Below are 18,569 nucleotides of genomic sequence, written 5' to 3' on the forward strand. Positions count from 1 at the left end.
TTGGCTGGATTTCCTTTGGGTGGTGGTTGATTTGAAGTGGATTTAACAAGTGACATCAATAAGGGATCATATCTTTCACCTGGTCAGTCTGCCATGGAAGGAGCAGATGTTCATAATGTTTTGTATATTCAGTGTACAGCCTAACAGTTACTAATTGGTAAATAGTAACCTTACTTTTTTGTTCATGATTACCTATTCCCACTGTGTGTTTGTGTGAAAATGTGTGTGCGCGGGCTGTACCCTATTCCTCTGTGTGAACTCCTAGTTCTGCATAAAACAATATGACCGCATTACTTTAAATGAACAGACCAATTAGCATATTATGTATTATATTTGCGTAAAGTAGTATTAGAAGTTGTATTCTAATTTCATTGATTGTTAGTCTCTCTGTTTTTCATAAAGAATTAAGATTTGTTAATCATATGACCACCCTACTTTAAATGATTGGGCTTAAATGACTGGAATGTTGTATTCTGTAATGCTACATTTGCATATTAAATGCATCATTTGCATAGCAGTATATTTTTTTCCCCCAGAACAGTATGGCCAGCCTATCTTTAGTTATTGGACAAAAAAGTGTTGAATTTAAGAAGCCAGACATGTGATTTGGTGCCTTATTGACTAGAGATTAACGTTGACCTGTCTGACCTTTTTTTAAACTTTTCAGATCACTTTAAAATAAGATATCTCATAAAATAAGAGCAATTGTGTTCATGGGAAGCTTCTCAATAACATGAAATACAAAGTATAACACCAGAACCACAGTTTCATTTTGTCCCTTAAGGGGCAGCAGGTAGCCTAGTGGTTAGAGCTTTGGGCCGGTAACCAAAAGGTTTCTGGATCGAATCCTCGAGCTGACATGGTAAAATTATGTTCTGCCCCTGAACAAGGCTGTTCCCCAGTAGGCCATCATTGTAAATAAGAATTTGTTCTTCACTGAAAAAAATAATTACCCACCAGATTCAATCTATACATAAATACTGTATATGGACTGAGGTACAAAGGTAAGGTACCTCAGTTAATCTTTGACTATGCTACCAAACAATTAAACAGGGACTGACACTAGTCTACTGCAGATTGACTTGAGGGAGATCATTTAGACTAGCGATTCTCAACTGGTGGGTCGCAACCCCAATTTTGGTCATGGGAGGTTTTGAATGGTTCTCAGGTGTCTGAATAAAAACATTCAATAAATAGTCCAGTCTGAACTTAATTAAAACTTCTTTGGGATCGGTGTCCCGTACACGGGACGGTTGAGCTAACGTAGGCTAATGCGATTAGCATGAGGTTGTAAGTAACAAGAACGTTTCCCAGGACATAGACATATCTGATATTGGCAGAAAGCTTAAATTATTGTTAATCTAACTGAACTGTCCAATTTACAGTGCAATAATACTGTGCTATTGTTTGAGGAGAGTGCACAATTTTGAACATGAAAAGTTATTAACCTCTCTGGGATAGGGGGGATGCTTGCGTCCCTCTTGGCCAATAGCCAGGGAAAATGTAGAGCGCCAAATTCAAATAAAATACTATAAAAATCAAACTTTCATTAAATCACACATGTAAGACACTCAATTAAAGATACACTCGTTGTGAATCCAGCCAACATGTCAGATTTTAAAAATGCTTTTCGGCGAAAGCATAAGATGCTATTATCTGATAGCACAACAGTAAACAAAGAGAAAGCATATTTCAACCCTGCAGGCGCTACACAAACACAGAAATAAATATAAACCATGCCTTAACTTTGACAAGCTTATTTTGTTGGCACTCCAATATGTCCCAAAAACATCACAAATGGTCCTTTTGTTCGATTAATTCCGTCAATATATATCCAAAATGTCTATTTGGCGCGTTTGATCCAGAAAAACACAGTTTCCAACTTGCGCAACGTTACTACAAAATATCTCAAAAGTTACCTGTAAACTTTGACAAAACATTTCAAACTACATTTGTAATACAACTTTAGGTATTTTTAAACGTTAATAATCCATCAAATTGAATACGGGACAATCAATACAGTACGACAACAAACTCACGCTACTTTTCAAGTCATGCTCCTCTCTCAAAAAGTAGACTTCAAATGACACTCATTCAAGATGGCCATACTTCTTCATTACACAAAGGCATAACCTCAACCAATTTCTAAAGACTGGTGACATCCAGTGGAAGCGGTAGGAACTGCAAACAAGTCCCTTAGAAATAGTTTTGGCTAGTTTCCCAACTAGTTTCCCAATGAAAACTCATTGAATAGACAGTGACCTCAAAAACAAAAAAAATCAGAATGATTTGTCATCTGGGTTTTGCCTGCTACATAAGTTCTGTTATACTCACAGACATGATTCAAACAGTTTTAGAAACTTCAGAGTGTTTTCTATCAAAATCTACTAATAATATGCATATCTTATATTCTGGGGATGAGTAGCAGGAAGTTGAAATTGGGCAAGCAATTTATCCAAAAGTGAAAATGCTGCCCCCTATCCTGAAGTTTTAATAAACAAATTAGGCACATTTGGGGCAGTCTTGAAACAACATTTTGAACAGAAATGCAATGGGTTCATTGGATCAGTCTAAAATTTTGCACATACACTGCTGCAGTCCAGTGGACAAAATCTAAATTGCACCTGGGCTGGAATAATACATTATGGCCTTTCTCTTGCATTTCAAAGATGATGGTACAAGAAAATACAAAATGTTTTTTAAAAATTTTTTATATTATTTTTTACCAGATCTATTGTGTTATTTTCCTACATTCCTTTCAGTGTCAAATGGTACCAATAATATGCATATCCTTGCTTCAGGGCCTGAGCTACAGGCAGTTAGATTTGGGTATGTCATTTTAGGCGAAAATTGAAAAAAGGGGGCGGATTCTTAATTAAACAACGTAAACCAGGTAGAAAGTGTGTAGAAGTGATAATGAACTTAAAATTTAAAACATTTTATCGCTGAATTTATTTAAAAAAAATCAGTCACAAAGTATTTTCAATATAGAGCTATAAGAAGCACTATTATGGTTGATTTTGTGGTCTCAAGACAGTGAGTTTATTAACATTCTTCATCAAGAATGTGGGCAAATATGTATTATTGACAAATAGAGGTGGTAATGTTGTTCCCTTTTCATAATTGCCACATTTACTATCAATATAGCTTTACAAATAGTGTTCCAGATTGTACTTTGGCTGCGAATATTGGGTCTCAACAGACTACCTGATTTTAATTTGTGTCCCGAGGCAAAAACCAGTTGAGAACCACTGAGTTAGACATTGCCTTGTGCCTCCAGCTTTTCATGTTGTTTGTTGTTTATTTCAGAGCCGAAGCCGGAGGACGTTAAAATTGAGCTAACAAAGCTACCACCCAACGCACAGACCAACCGAAACACAAACGCCAGCCGAAAGCTAGCACTTCAGATGAAAGCCAATAACTCTATTAAATCCACTCTAATTAAGTCTCAGCCACAGACTAACAGTCAGTCAACCCAACCAGCAGTACCAGGCCCCTCCTCCCAGAGCTCAGAGAAGGCCGGCCCCAGTGAGGATGTGAAGCCTCCAGCACCAGCCAACAGCCCTAGCTCTGCTCACCGACTCTTCCAGAGGACCCTGAGCCCGACAGACGTGCTGCACGTCCACAGCTACGCCAAGGGAGACTACAGCGAGGGAGAGAGCAAGGAGGACATGAGGAGCAATAGTAGTGATAGTGAAGCAGAGGAACAGGAAGACAGCAAGGTGAGAGGGGTGGAGGAGCAGAGACGCAGGAGAAGAGGAGTAGTGTCCAAACATCACGTCACTTAACCTCTGTCTGTAGGATTGGCTTTATGATGATTTTTCTGAGGTCAGCTATATACTGTACATGTTCAATGAATCAGCGCTATAATGATTCTGTTGTTAACCCCTTTTATTCCACCAGGGGGCAGAAGCGGAGGATGAAGGTGTGCAAAGCAAACTGGGGAAGCTGCCTCGCCATCACCCTCTGATGAAGGACAGCATGAGTGACGAGGGTGAATACAAATATTACTTCTTCATTCACATAGTTCAGCCCAAGTTAGGCTTCCTTTTCCTAAATATTGGATAAGATCTAAGGAAAGCAGTGTCAGGCATGTTCTGGCATTGAATAGAAAAGAGCATCATTCACTCATATCGATGTTTGCATACTCGATGAGATGATAGTAGTTTGTCTGTGTGTGTTTTTAGAACTGTCTGTGGTTCCAATAACTCAGGGGATTAGAGCATATAGCATTGTGGATTTGATTTCCTTCATGGGCCACTGTCAATATCGACACTTCTGTAAGTCGCTTTGGATATGGCTTGTGCTAACGCTAGACAATCTTTGTTTTGTTGTTTTTAGAGCTGCCAGAGCAGCCCCCAGTAGAAGAGGATGGGTTAGAGGGAGAGTTGTGGGCCAAGCCCTTTGTCCATCTGTGGCAGAACAGACCCCCCAGCCTGAAGAGAGAGAAGGAGTACAACCGTCGCATGGGCCTCCAGGTCCCATACTGCTCCGTGTGCTCATTGTTCCAGACCTACCAGCGGGTGAGGAGAGAGGAAAGGAGAGTAGAGGAGAGTGCTCAACAGCAGGAGAGGAGGAGACACTCAGCACTCAGACACTTTAACAGGGGATTTTGGAAGCTAAAGCGTGTATCCTGTCAGTCATTAGTCTCAAAGGGATTCCTAAAGTAAATTCCTAACGAGAGTAAAGCTCTTATTAGGTGATTTATTTTCTTCGCTTAGCGTTAGGAGAAAAGTATTTGTATTGTAGTATACCTCACTCAGTACTCTTGAACAGTGAATTTGGTATTTCATGTTTTCTATGCCTAGTCTGAATTTAGCTCGATTGCTGTGTCTCTCTCCATGGCCATACCGAGTGCACAGATGAAAACTTTACTTTTTGAATTATACCCTTTTTATTAATCGCTTTGGTACTATTTTCACAAGTATAGTATGTGGCAAATTTTCTAAACTCTGTCACAAAACTCAAATGGTAAAGCTTGTAACGCAGCCAGTCTTACATTCAGAACCTTTAATTTCACATTTCATTTATGTTGACTGTAAACTTCTCTCGCCACACAACCATTGATCCAAAATATGTTTACTGTGAAATATACTGAACAAATATATAAAACGCAAATACAACTTTTAAAGATTTTACTGAGTTGCAGTTCATATAAGGAAATCAGTCAACTGAAGCTAATTAAATTGACCCTAATCTATGGATTTCACATAACTTACCAGGGGGTGCAGACATGGGTGGGCCTGGGAGGGCAGCCAATCAGATGGTCTCACAGGTGAAGAAGCTGGATGTGGAGGTCCTGGGCTGGCGTGGTCACACATGATCTGTGGTTGTGAGGCAATTTGGCAGTAGGTCAAACCTATCTGAAACGATGTTGGAGGCAGTTTATGGTAGAGAAATTAACATTTCTCTGGCAACAGTTCTGGTGGACATTCCTACAGTCAGCGTGCCAATTGCTCACTCCCTCAACTTGAGACATCTGTGGCATTGTGTTCTGTGACAAAACTGCACATCTTAAAATGGCCTTTAATTGTTGGGGTGGCAGGTAGCCTAGTGGACTTGTAACCAAAAGGTTGCAAGATCGAATCCCAAAGCTGACGAGGTAAAAATCTGTCGTTAACCCACTGTTCTCCTGATCAAGGCAGTTAACACACTGTTCCTAGGCCGTCATAGAAAATAAGAATTTGTTCTTAACTGATTTGCTCCTCCCAAGCTTAATTATGGCACCCCTCAGGTCTCTATTATAACTAATGATTTAATAGTAGTTAAAGTTCAGATATCCAAACCCATCACCATGAAGCGCTTTGAAAGGCTGGTCATGGCTCACATCAACAGGATCCCCCCCGGATACCCTAGCCCCACTCCAATTTGCAACAGATCCACAGATGACGCAATCTCAATCGCACTCCACACTGCCCTTTCCCACCTGAACAAAAATAACACTTATGTGCGAATGCTGTTCATTGACGACATCTCATCGTTCAACACTACGAAGCTCATCACTAAGCTAAGGACCCTGGGACTAAACACTAAACTCTGCAACTAGATCCTGGACTTCCTGACGGGCTGCCACCAGGTGGTAAGGGTAGCCAACAATGCCATGTTGATCCTCAACACTGGTGCCCCTCAGGGGTGTGTGCTTAGTCCCCTCCTGTACTCCCTGTTCACCCACGACAATGATGAGACCACCTATAAGGAGGTCAGAGACCTGGTAGTGTGGTGCCAGAACAATAACCTCTCCCTCAATGTGAGCAAGACAAAGGAGCTGATCGTCTACTACAGTAAAAGCCGGTCCCAACATGCCCCAATTAACATTAACGCGATGGTAGTGGAGCGGGTCGAGAGTTTCAAGTTCCTTGCTGTCCACATCGCCAACAAATGATCATGGTCCAAATACACCAAGACAATTCTGAAGACCTTTTTCCCCCCCAGGAGACTGAAAAGATTTGGCATGGGTTCGAGGCTCTAATATCTGCCAAAGGCCCTTGAACAAAGTACTGAGTAAGGTATCTGAATACATATTTAAATATGATTTTGGGGAGTTGATTTGTTTTTATACAATAGCAAACATTTCTAAACCTGTTTTTGCTTTGTCATTATGGGGTATTGTGTGTAGATTGAGGAACAACAATTTAATCAATTTCAGAATAAAGCTGTAATGTAACAAAATGTGGGAAAAGTCAAGGGGTCTGAATACTTTATGAATGCACTGTATCTTTTGACTCTTAATTGGGCGTGTTTATCTGCCAGGAGAACAAATATGGAGGAGGGATTTTCTAAAGCCAAGACTTGGTCAGGAATACAGGAGACAGAGTAGAATATGTCATGTAAAAACCCTTAGCAGAAACATTTTGAAATGTTATCTTAATTAAACATGAATTTGTATTTTGCTGTTTCGTATCTCAAAAATGGAACCCAAACCGGCTGCGCGCGTCCGACATCGTGCATAAATGTATTTTATCCCCCAACATCAAACGCGATCACGACACACAGGTTAAAATATCAAAACAAACTCTGAACCAATGGCATGAATTTGGGGACAGGTCGAAAAGCATTAAACATGTATGGCAATTTAGCTAGTTAATTTGTCCTATTTAGCTAGCTTGCTGTTGCTAGCTAATTTGTCCTGGGATATAAACATTGACATTTTACCTGAAAAGCACAAGGTCCTCTACTCCGACAATTAATCCACACATAAAATGACCAACCGAATCGTTTGTAGTCACCTCTCCTCCTCCTTCCAGACGCTCGTTGGCGTGCAATAATTGAATAACATGGATTTCTACATTTATTTTGTGACTCTCGCGCACGCGACGTGTCCGGTCTGGTCAGCATGTTATACAGACTATGGGACAATGATCACTGAGATCATATGCAAATACTCCACTATATTAAATTACTGCACTGTAGGAGCTAGGAGCATTTCAAGCATTTCACTGTACATGCTTTAACGTGTACGTGGCCAATTAACTTTGATTTGTTACATACCTGATCTTCTCAATATCTGATTTAAAAAAAAAAAACTTACTGTGAACTAAATTCTTAAGTCATCATTGTAGTTAATTCGAGTATACACTACCGGTCAAAAGTTTTAGAACACCTCGTTCAAGGGGTTTTATTTATTTGTACTATTTTCTACATTGTACAATAATAGTGAAGACATCAAAACTATGAAATAACACGTATGTAATCAAGGAGTAACCAAAAAAGTGTTAAACAAATTCAAATATAAAATATTTTCAATATTCTGTATTCTTCAAATAGCCAGCCTTTGCCTTGATGACAGCTTTGCACACTCTTGGCAGTCTCAACCAGCTTCACCTGGAATGCTTTTCCAACAGTCTTGAAGGAGTTCCCACATATGCTGAGCACTTGTTGGCTGCTTTTCCTTTACTCTGCGGTCCAACTCATCCCAAACCATCTCAATTTGGTTGAGGTCAGGGGATTGTGGAGGCCAGGTTAACTGATGCAGCACTCCATCACTCTCCTTGGTCAAATAGCCGTTACACAGCCTGGAAGTGTGTTTGGTCATTGTCCTGTTGAAAAACAAATTATAGTCCCACTAAGCCCAAACCAAATGGGATGGAACTCTGAAGCATTTATCTGGGCTGCAATTTCTGAGGCTGGTAAATCTAATTAACTTGTCATCTGCAGCAGAGGTAACTCTGGGTCTTCCGTTCCTGTGGCGGTCCTCATGATAGCCAGTTTTATCATAGCTCTTGAGGGTTTTTGAGACTACTCTTGAAGAAACTTTAAAAAGTTATGGAAACTTTTTGAAATTTCCGAATTGACTGATATTCATGCCTTAAAGTAATGGTCTGTCGTTTCTCTTTGCTTATTTGAGCTCTTATTGCCATTTAATATGGACTTGGTCTTTTACCAAATAGTTCTATCTTCTGTATACCCCCCTACCTAGTCACAAAACATCTGATTGGCTCAAACGCATTAAGAAGGAAAGAAATTCCACAAATTAACTTTTATGAAGGCACACCTGTTAATTGAAATGCATTCCAGGTGACTACCTCATGAAGCTGGTTGAGAAAATTCCAAAAGTGTGCAAAGCTTTCATCAAAGAAAAATGTGTCTATTTGAAGAATCTCAAATATATTAATATATATATATTTTTTGGTTGCTACATGATTCCATATGTGTTTTTTCATAGTTTTTATGTCTTCACTATTATTCTACAATGTAGATAGTAGTCAAACTAAAGAAAAACCCTTGAATGAGGTGTTCTAAAACTTCTGACCGGTAGTGTAAATCATACTTTTTATGTTTCTACTTTACAATGTACGTTTTCATGATGTAGTTCTCAATCTGTAGTAGATAAACCAGTTTGCATGTCAAATCTATAGGTTTACCAAACATTTAAGTGGTCATCAATTAACAGTTAGATTCAGTAAGTGAAATATATTTTTGCAGAAGAGAATCATATCAAAAGTAATGTGAGCAGTGCATTGTGACAGGCAATTACTTTATATGAACATGTATTGCAATGCAAAATATGTATTTCTAGATGACACTGATTTAAATTTGGTGAAAAATGGACTGATTTTGTGTTGTACTTAGTCAATTGAAAATGTGGTTAGTTTTGAAACTGCCTTTTTGTTGATGTTTTGAGTTTAGTACTAAGAGCTGTGAAAATTACATCAAAGCGATTTAAAAACCAAAAAAACAATTTAAAAAAACAACTGTAAAAATGTTTTTTAAATGATCCTCCATTGTCCTCCCAAGTGGTGCTAAATATGATTATTTTTTAAATCTCCAGACGGAGTGTGCTGATGACTGTAAGGACACTCCAGTGGTGTTGCCTGGAGGCAGACTGAGGACTAAGCCTCTGATCGCTGAGATGTGTTTCACTACCACCACCGAGCCAGAGGAGGGTGCTGAGGAGCAGGCGCTTGGAGCCCTGGCGCCCACCACCCCTCACCTGGAGCCAGACGGCACCAGCCTGCTCATCAGCTGCTCCCACTGCAGTGTCCGCATACACACCAGTCAGTACTACTTACTAACTAACTACACACCAGTCAGTACTACTTACTAACTACACACCTGTCAGTACTCGCAACATAACGTACTCTCATTGTTTTTGCAGACCCTCAAACCTTGTTTATACCCTACGTACGTATGCATGGATGAACTACAAGTAGCAATGCAAAATAGCTGTGGCGTAGCAAAACAACTATGCAGAGGTGTGAAACTGCGTTGTGTACGTAGGGTATTAACTAGCCTTCAGAAAGCTTCTAGTCAACAGGTTTACCTACAGCTATAGTTGGAGAGATCATAGGCTGTACTGTACCCTTAACTGTAATACCAGGGTTAACAGCTATACTCTACTCTAGCAAGCTGTTTGGACAGACTTGATTTAGAGGAGGTAACTACAGGCTGTTTCAGGCCTAGAATTTTTTTGTTGTTGTTGTTTTTTACTCTGACACATTTGATATACACCGGAAAGGAAGAGGCACTGCGAGAGGTTTCTAAAATTAGCCCAGTGCATTTCTATGGGCTTATTTTGGACCTAAGCTTGTCAAATCTAATCACATTTTATTAATCACATACTTCGTGACTAACAGTGAAATGCTTACTGTCGGGTCCTTTTCCAACAATTTGAAATAGTGACACGAGGAATGAATGCAGTGCATAACAATGAGTAAAAATAACATGGCTATATACAGGGAGTACCAGAACTGAGTTGATTTTCAGGGGTACGAGGTAGCTATGAACATGTAGGTAGGTAAAGTAACTAGGCAACAGGATAGATAAGACATTAGCTGTGTGTGTGTCAGTATGCATGTGTGGATGTGCTTTGTGTGTGTGTGTGGGTAGAGTCCAGTGTGTTCATAGTCATTGCAAAAAAGGATCAATGTAGGTAGAATGGCTAGCCATTTGATTAGCTTTTTACCAGTCTCATGGCTTGAGAGTAGAAGCTTCAGGGTCCTGTTGGTTCCAGACTTGGTGTACTGGTACCGCTTGAGGTGCAGGAAATAGATTGAACAGTCTATGGCTTTGGTGGCTGGAGTCTTTGACAATGCCATACTCAACCCCCCTGTGTAGCGCCTTGCAGTTGCCGTACCAAGTGGTGATGCAGCCAGTCAATATGTTCTCAATGGTGCAGCTTTAGAACTTTGAGGGTCTGAGGGCCCATGCCAAATCTTTTCAGCCTCCTGGATGGGGAGTAAGCCCTGTCATACACTCTTTACAACTGTGTGGGTGTATGTGGACCATGTTAATTCCTTAGTGATGTGGACACGGAGGAACTTGAAGCTCTCAACCTGCTCCACTACAGTCCCATCGATGTGGATGGGGCCGTGCTCACCCCTCCCTTTCCTCTAGTCCACGATCAGCTCTTTTGTCTTGCTGACTTTGAGGGAGAGGTTGTTGTCCTGGCACCACACTTCCAGGTCTCTAAACTCCTCCCTATAGGCTGCATCATCGTTGACGGTGATAAGTACTACCACCATTGTGTGAGACCACGCAGTCGTAGGTGAACGGGGATTACAGGAGGGGACTCGGCACACACCCCTGTGGGACCCCCGCGTTGATTGTCTGCGTGGCAAATGTATTGTTGCTTATCCTTAGCGCCTGGCGGCGGCCTGTCAGGGAGTCCAGCATCCAGAGAGAGTTGTTCAGTCCCAGGGTCCTGTGCTTGGTGATACGCTTGGAGGGGGCTATGGTGTTGAATGCTGAGCTATACTCAAGGAACAGCATTCTTATAGGTATTCCTTTTTGTCCAGTGAGGGCAGGGTGGAGTGCAATAGAAATTGCCTCATCTCTGTATCTGTTGGGGCAGGAGCGAATTGGAGTGGGTCTTGGGTGTCTGGGATGATGGTATTGATGTGAGCCATGACCAGCCTTTCAAAGCATTTCATGGCTATGGACGTGTGTTACAGGGAAATAGTAATTTAGTCAGGTTACCTTGGCATTATTGGGCAAGCGGACTATGGTGGTCTGCTTGAAACAAGTTGGTATTACAGAGCGCGTCAGGGATATGTTGAAAATGTCAGTGAAGACACTTGCCAGCTGGTCAGCCCATGCTCGGAGTAAACGTCCTGGTATTCCATCTGGCCCTGCGGTTTTGTGAATGTTAACCTGTTTAAAAGTCCTACTCACATTGGCTATTGAGAGCAAGATCACACAGTCGCCCGGAACAGCTGGTGCTTTCATGCATGGTTCCGTGTGGTCTGCCTTGACGTGTTTAGCTAGTCTGGTAGGCTCACGTCGCTATGCAGCTCGCGGCTGGGTTTCCCTCTGATCTGTGATAGTTTGCGAGCCCTGCCACATCTGTTGCGCGTCAGAGCCGGCGTAGTAGGATTCAATCTTAGTCCTGTATTGGCGCTTTGCCAGTTTGGAGGTCATAGCCGGTCGTAACGGGATTTCTTATAAGCGTCCGGATTAGTGTTCCGCTCCTTGAAAGTGTCAGCTTTAGCCTTTAGTTTAGTGTGGATGTTACATTTAATCCATGGCTTCTGGTTGGGGTATGCTCGTATGGTCACTGTGGGGACGATGTCTTCAATGCACTTATTAAAGGGAATGGGAACACTTTAGGGAGTAAAGCTAAGCAAAGAGATCAATTAATACTAAACGTGCAAATAAAATAAAAATCCTAAAAATAGAGATGTTTCTATCTTTAACCTTCGATTATTAGAGGTATGTGTAGCACCATACTGAATTGCCATAGTAATGACTGATGCCAATGCGTCATTGGCAGGATTGAGCGAATTGTGTGTTTTGGCTCGGGGACTGAAAGTGAATGCTGCTCTGTCATTGAGATCAGGACAACAACATTAAGAAGGAAAGACTTAAGACTTCGTCAATGCCTGTCTGCCAATCGTCCTCCCAAACTAGCTCTTGGTGTATGCTATGTTAATTTTGTCCCCTGACCTGGTGTTTGGTTTTGTGTTACCAGGCTGTTATGGCGTGGATCCAAAGATTGTTACTAAGGATTGGAAGTGTGCTCGCTGTAAGGCCAACGCCATGACTGAGGTTAGTGTCTCTACAACAGCTCAGTGGCCCTTCTCTATGTATGACTCACCTCACCTAGTTGGCCCAAATCTCTGTTACTGTCACTGTCAATAGTGTTTGCAAACTTTGCAGTACTCTAAACAGTCATTAGATCTGGCAGTAGTGTTTGCGGTAGTCTCCTAATGATATGTGACTAACTGATACTGGTCATCAGGTAGCAGGAACCACATCTATGTTTAGATGACTTGGATGATGAGGGTTGACAGTTTATTTTCCTGTTTGCAGAGTTGCTGTTTGTGTTCGCTGAGGGGTGGAGCCTTGCAGAAAGCCAACAACAACAAGTAAGTTTGTGTGCCAGTCAAATTTCCTTAGATCAGGGAGTGGTCTAGTCTAGCAATCAGTAATCACACATTGAACATTTACTCTACAACTCTAATCAATAGTATATTGATTTATGTACACTTATGTTCACATATTTAGACGTTCTACTGAAATATATCTACTAGGGTTTAGTTTATAAGCCACTAACGATGTGTGTGTGTGTTGACATGTTTTTGTGTGTGTGTTGACATGTTTTTCTGTCTTGTAGGTGGGTCCATGTGCTGTGTGCAGTAGCAGTGTTGGAGGCTCGCTTTGTGAACATCACTGAGAGAAGCCCTGTGGATCTGAGTGGGATTCCTCTACAGAGGTTTAAACTGGTGAGTTAAACACAGTAAATGTCAATCAATCAAATGTATTTATAAAGCCCTTTTTACATCATCCGATGTCAAAGTGCTATACAGAAACCCAGCCTAAAACAGCAAGCAATGCTGATGTAGAAGCATGGTAGCTAGGAAAAACTCCCTAGGAAGGCAGGAACCTAGGAAGAAACCTAGAGAGGAACCAGGCTCTGAGGGGTGTCCATTCCTCTTCTGGCTGTGCAGGGTGGCGATTATAACAGTACATGGCCAAGATGTTCAAACGTTCATAGATGACCAGCAGGGTCAAATCATAATAGTCACAGTGGTTGTAGAGGGTGCAACAGGTCATCACCTCAGGAGTAAATGTCAGTTGGCTTTTCATAGCCGATCATTCAGAGTTAGAGACAGCAGGTGCGGTAGAGAGAGAGTCAAAAACAGCAAGTCTGGGACAAGGTAGCACGTCTGGTGAACAGGTCAGGGTTCCATAGCCGCAAGCAGAACAGTTGAAACTGGAGCAGCAGCACGACCAGGTGGACTGGGGACAGCAAGGAATCATCAGGCCAGGTAGTCCTAAGGCATGGTCCTAGGGCTCAGGTCCTCTGAGAGAAAGAGAGAGAGAATTAGAGGGAGCATACTTCCATTCACACAGCACACCGGAGAAGACAGGAGAAATACTCCAGATATAACAGACTGACCCAAGCCCCCCGACACAAACTATTGCAGCATAATTACGGGAGGCTGAGACAGGAGGGGTCGGGAGACACTGGCCCTGTCCGACTATATCCCGAGACAGGGCCAACCAGGCAGGATATAACCCCACCCACTTTGCCAAAGCACAGTCCCCAAAACCACTTGAGGGATATCTTTAGCCACCAACTTACTACCCTGAAACACCCCACGAAGATCTCCCTCACGGCACAAACCCGAGAGGGACGCCAACCTGGACAGGAAGATCACGTCGCAGACTCAACCCACTCAAGTGACGCACCCCTCCTAGGGACAGCATGGAAGAGCACCAGAAAGCCAGTGACTCAGCCCCCGTAATAGGGTTAGAGGCAGATAATCCCAATGGAGAGAGGGGAACCGGCCAGGCAGAGACAGCAAAGGTGGTTCGTCGCTCAAGTGCCTTTCCGTTCACCTTCACACCCCTGGATCAGACTACACCCAATCATAGGACCTACTGAAGAGATGATTCTTCAACCGAGTCTGCTTCTCTCACATGGATAGGCAGACCATTCCATAAAAATGTAGCTCTATAGGAGAAAGCCCTGCCTCCAGCTGTTTGCTTAGAAATTCTATGGACAATAAGGAGGACTGCGTCTTGTGACCGTAGCGTATGTGTAGGTATGTACGGCAGGACCAAGTCGGAAAGATAGATCGGAGCAAGCCCATGTAATGCTTTGTAGGTTAGCAATAAAACCTTGAGATCAGCCCTAGCATTAGCAGGAAGCCAGTGTAGAGAGGCTAGCACTGGAGTAATGTGATCAAATTGTTTGGTTCTATTCAGGATTCTTGCAGCCGTGTTTAGCACTAACTGAAGTTTATTTAGTGATTTATCCGGGTAGCTGGAAAGTAAAAGCATTGCAGTAGTCTAATCTAGAAGGGACAAAAGAAGGGATACATTTTTGCAAATTTACGTAGATGGAAAAGAAATCTGTCCTTGAAACAGTTTTGATACAGTATGTTCGTCAAAAGAGAGATCAAGTCCAGAGTAACGCCAAAGTCCTTTACAGTTTTATTTGAGATGACTGTACAAACATCAATATTAATTGTCAGATCCAACAGCAGATCTCTTTGTTTCTTGGGACCTAGAACTAGCATCTCTGTTTTGTCAGAGTTTAAATGTAAAACATTTGCTGCCATCCCCTTCCTTATGTCTGAAAGATAGGCTTCCAGGGAGGGCAATTTTCATCGAAATGTACAGCTGTGTATCGTCCGCATAGCAGTGAAAGTTAACATTATGTTTCTGAATGACATCACCAAGAGGTGTGTGTGCGCACACACACACACACACAGAGTGGGGATAACAAGTATTTGATACACTGCTGATTTTGCAGGTTTTCCTACTTACAAAGCATGACCTCTACATGCTTTGTAAGTAGGAAAACCTGCAAAATAGGCAGTGTATCAAATACTTGTTCTCCCCACTGTATATATAGTGAAAACAGAGGTCTTAAAACGGAGCCTTGAGGAACACCGAAATGTACAGTTGATTTGTCAGAGGACAAACCATCAACATGTTATTTATTATGTGCTAAGGGATAGGAACTCTCACAACCTCACTCTCCAACCAAGGTGCATGAAGAGGAGCAAACTGAAAAGAGTGGAGTCGCGGAATATCTTCTCTTCAGCATATTATGTCAAAGTAATATGTTATTTGCATGACAAAACCTGAGAATAGTTGACACATCCTCCTCTATATGAGTCACTGATAGTCACTCAATTAGCCCATGTCTGCAAAAAATAGTTTAGAGTGCTAAGTTATTTTAGTGGCCAGCTATCTAAACTGACCGGGGGACCTCACTGAGATATCATATTCAAATCTGTAAACATTTCTCTCCACCCTATGGCAAAATGTGTAGAAGTGTAGGAAATTATCTGTGGTCCCCACCCCCATCAAAGTTGCCCATTCTTGGACTAGAGACTAGGCTATTTAGAGGATGTCATGTGAGTTTGGGATTTAAGCCCAGTCAGTCAGAACTTCTGACATGTCATATCAGGGGGATATGAAATGACATCTCTTTCTGCAAAGCCTTATTTCTGAATTTAGCCCTTTCACAGGAATCATGACAGCCATTGTGTTTGAAGAGAATGTAGCATGCTACTGTATACTGTTTGACCGGACATACAGGCCTAGTTTTCCCTGTCAGACTTCCCTTTCCTGTCTCTCTGAGCATGTTCTTATACTTATCTGTGATGTGCAGAAATGTTACTACTGTAAGAAGAGGATGAAGAAGACGTCCGGGTGCTGTGTGCAGTGTTCCCATGGCCGCTGTTCTACGGCCTACCACCCTACCTGTGCCCAGGCCGCTGGGGTCCTCATGCAGCCGGACGAGTGGCCTTTCGTGGTCTACGTCACCTGCTGCCGGCACAAGGGCCCTATTCAGACAGAGGTATACATCAGTTGTACTTTACTTGGTGTCTTTCAGAAAGAGGAAGCTATACACCAGACGGGGAACTCTGAAGGCCTCTGTTTTGGGACTTAGTTGAGAACATTCTTCTGATACTTTGCCTTGTAGTTTCTAAACCTTCTATATACACTGAGTATAGCAAACATTATGAACACCTTCCTAATATTGAGTTGCACTCCCCTTTGGCCTCAGAACAGCCTCAATTCGTCGGGGCATGGACTCTACAAGGTGTCGAAAGTGTTCGACAGAAATGTTGGCCCATATTGACTCCAATGCTTCCAACAGTTGTGTCAAGTTGGCTGGATGTCCTTTGGGTGGTGGACCATTCTTGATACACACGGGAAACTGTTGAGTGTGGAAAAACCAGAGCGTTGCAGTTCTTGGCACAAACTGCTGCGCCTGGCACCTACTGCCATACCCCGTTCAAAGGCACTTAAATATTTTGTCTTGCCCATTCACCCTCTGAATGGCACACATACCCAGTCCATGTCTCAATTGTCTTGAGGCTTAAAAATCCTTCTTTAACCTGTCTCCTCCCTTTCATCTACACTGATTGAACTGGATTTATCTGGATGTTTTATATACTCAGTGTACTCAGGACTGTGCTCACCACATTGTATTGCATAAACATGACTAGGTTTTAGATTTGAGTGAAAACTCCCACAAGTGTGCCCATGTGCTTGCAGTCCAAAGAGGTTGATAGTTCTTATTTGATGCTAATCCTGTGGATGACCGTGTAATCATCACTGATCTCTCTCCTCTCTCAGCGTAACAAAGCAGCCATGCATGAGCTCACCGTGGGACAGAGGGTGATCTGTAAGCACAAAAATGGCCGCTACTACCAGTGTGACGTGGTGCAGCTTTCCAAGGAGACGTTCTATGAGGTCAACTTTGATGACGGCTCCTTCAGCGACAACCTCTTTCCCGAGGACATCGTGGTAAGGAGACTTACGGTTCAGTAGTTCATATGCTGTTCATGATTAGTTTATTGATTGCTTAGAGAGCTAGGCAAAATGGACAATCCACAGCGTGATAAATGTACCCGTTTTTTGGTTTTGTTGTGATAACGATGAATAGGCGATAAATAATGGTCAATTTTTTGGGGGTGGAGGTGCTCGAACTGGGCGATATGGACAAACAGTAATATTGTGATGAATGTAACTATTTTGCTTGATAACAATCATTAATGGACAGTTACTTTAAATTAGCGGCAGGGCTCTAGAACATTTTCTTCCAGTGCCAAGTAAGACAGCTGAGATGGTGGCCTATGATTAAAAAATTAAGCTATTTTATGTAACATATCCAGTTGTAAAGTGGTGCCATGAACTTAATATAAAGAGGTGAGAAATATAGTAGTGGTTTTGAAAAACAGTAGTCTTTTTCTCCGCAATTGCATTTTGAGCAACGCTAATATGCTTGTGCTTCTCAAAATGCATCTTTCCCTCCTCCGTGCGCACAGTGGGGAGAGGAAGTGAGAGTGGCTCGCTCACACAGCAGCTGACAGCTGACAGCGAAACAGGGACAGGCAGATACTTTCATAGCACGAATCAACATGATGCATAGGCTATTACTGTTGACCAAATAATGGTTTTAGAACAATCTACAGGAATGTTGTCTATACAAAATGCTTCGGTAAGAGGAAGGCCATGTCAATGTCGATAACTTTCGGTTTATCATCCCAGCTCTGTACTACACATTGGTTGAAATTGTGTGATGCCTTTTTGGTGCTTGCTAAATAGTATGTTCGTAGAATTGTATCTAATGTTGTTTTCTGTTGTCAGAGCCGGAATTGTGCCCAGCTAGGCCCCCCATCGCAGGGGGAGGTAGTGCAGGTCCGGTGGACAGATGGTCTAGTCTATGGGGCCAAGTTTGTGGCTGCTCACGTCATCCAAATGTACCAGGTACTGCAACAGTATTCATACTCACCCGTAGCAACAATATACCTTATGCAGAAAGAGATTACAGTCTTATATGAAAGACTGCTTTGCTATCTAATTGATCAGCTCCATTTTCCCAGATGGTTTAAAACTCATAGCAAGCAATACATTAAAAATCTGTGATGAAACCATTGTTTTGTTTGCTATGAGAGACATCAAATGTGGTTATTTTGGCATTGATGGTGTTGTTTGATGTAGGTGGAGTTTGAAGACGGGTCACAACTAACAGCCAAGAGAGATGATGTCTATACCCTGGATGAGGAGCTGCCCAAGAGAGTCAAGTCAAGACTGGTGAGTGTACTGTGAGCTATCCAATATACTGAATCCGAAGTTGCTAACCTTTGTACATTGTATATCAA

General features: G+C 42.1%; 1 protein-coding gene across 4 annotated transcripts in view; it reads left to right on the forward strand.

The window, feature by feature from the left end:
* The window catches only part of LOC139406746 (lysine-specific demethylase 4A-like), a 54,118-nt gene that overhangs the window by 32,703 nt on the left and 2,846 nt on the right, over window positions 1-18,569 (forward strand). For 3 of the 4 annotated variants that reach the window (XM_071149732.1, XM_071149733.1, XM_071149734.1), the window contains 11 exons: window positions 3,310-3,722; window positions 3,904-3,994; window positions 4,342-4,523; window positions 9,269-9,494; window positions 12,407-12,483; window positions 12,748-12,803; window positions 13,052-13,160; window positions 16,067-16,255; window positions 17,041-17,211; window positions 18,055-18,174; window positions 18,409-18,501. In XM_071149732.1, coding sequence (XP_071005833.1) covers window positions 3,310-3,722; window positions 3,904-3,994; window positions 4,342-4,523; window positions 9,269-9,494; window positions 12,407-12,483; window positions 12,748-12,803; window positions 13,052-13,160; window positions 16,067-16,255; window positions 17,041-17,211; window positions 18,055-18,174; window positions 18,409-18,501 — 1,727 coding nt within the window. The remainder of the gene's footprint in view (window positions 1-3,309; window positions 3,723-3,903; window positions 3,995-4,341; window positions 4,524-9,268; window positions 9,495-12,406; window positions 12,484-12,747; window positions 12,804-13,051; window positions 13,161-16,066; window positions 16,256-17,040; window positions 17,212-18,054; window positions 18,175-18,408; window positions 18,502-18,569) is intronic. The other variant, XM_071149735.1, reaches the window with a different exon arrangement.

This window comes from Oncorhynchus clarkii, chromosome 4 (assembly GCF_045791955.1).
Source record: "Oncorhynchus clarkii lewisi isolate Uvic-CL-2024 chromosome 4, UVic_Ocla_1.0, whole genome shotgun sequence".
Lineage (NCBI taxonomy): Eukaryota > Metazoa > Chordata > Actinopteri > Salmoniformes > Salmonidae > Oncorhynchus > Oncorhynchus clarkii.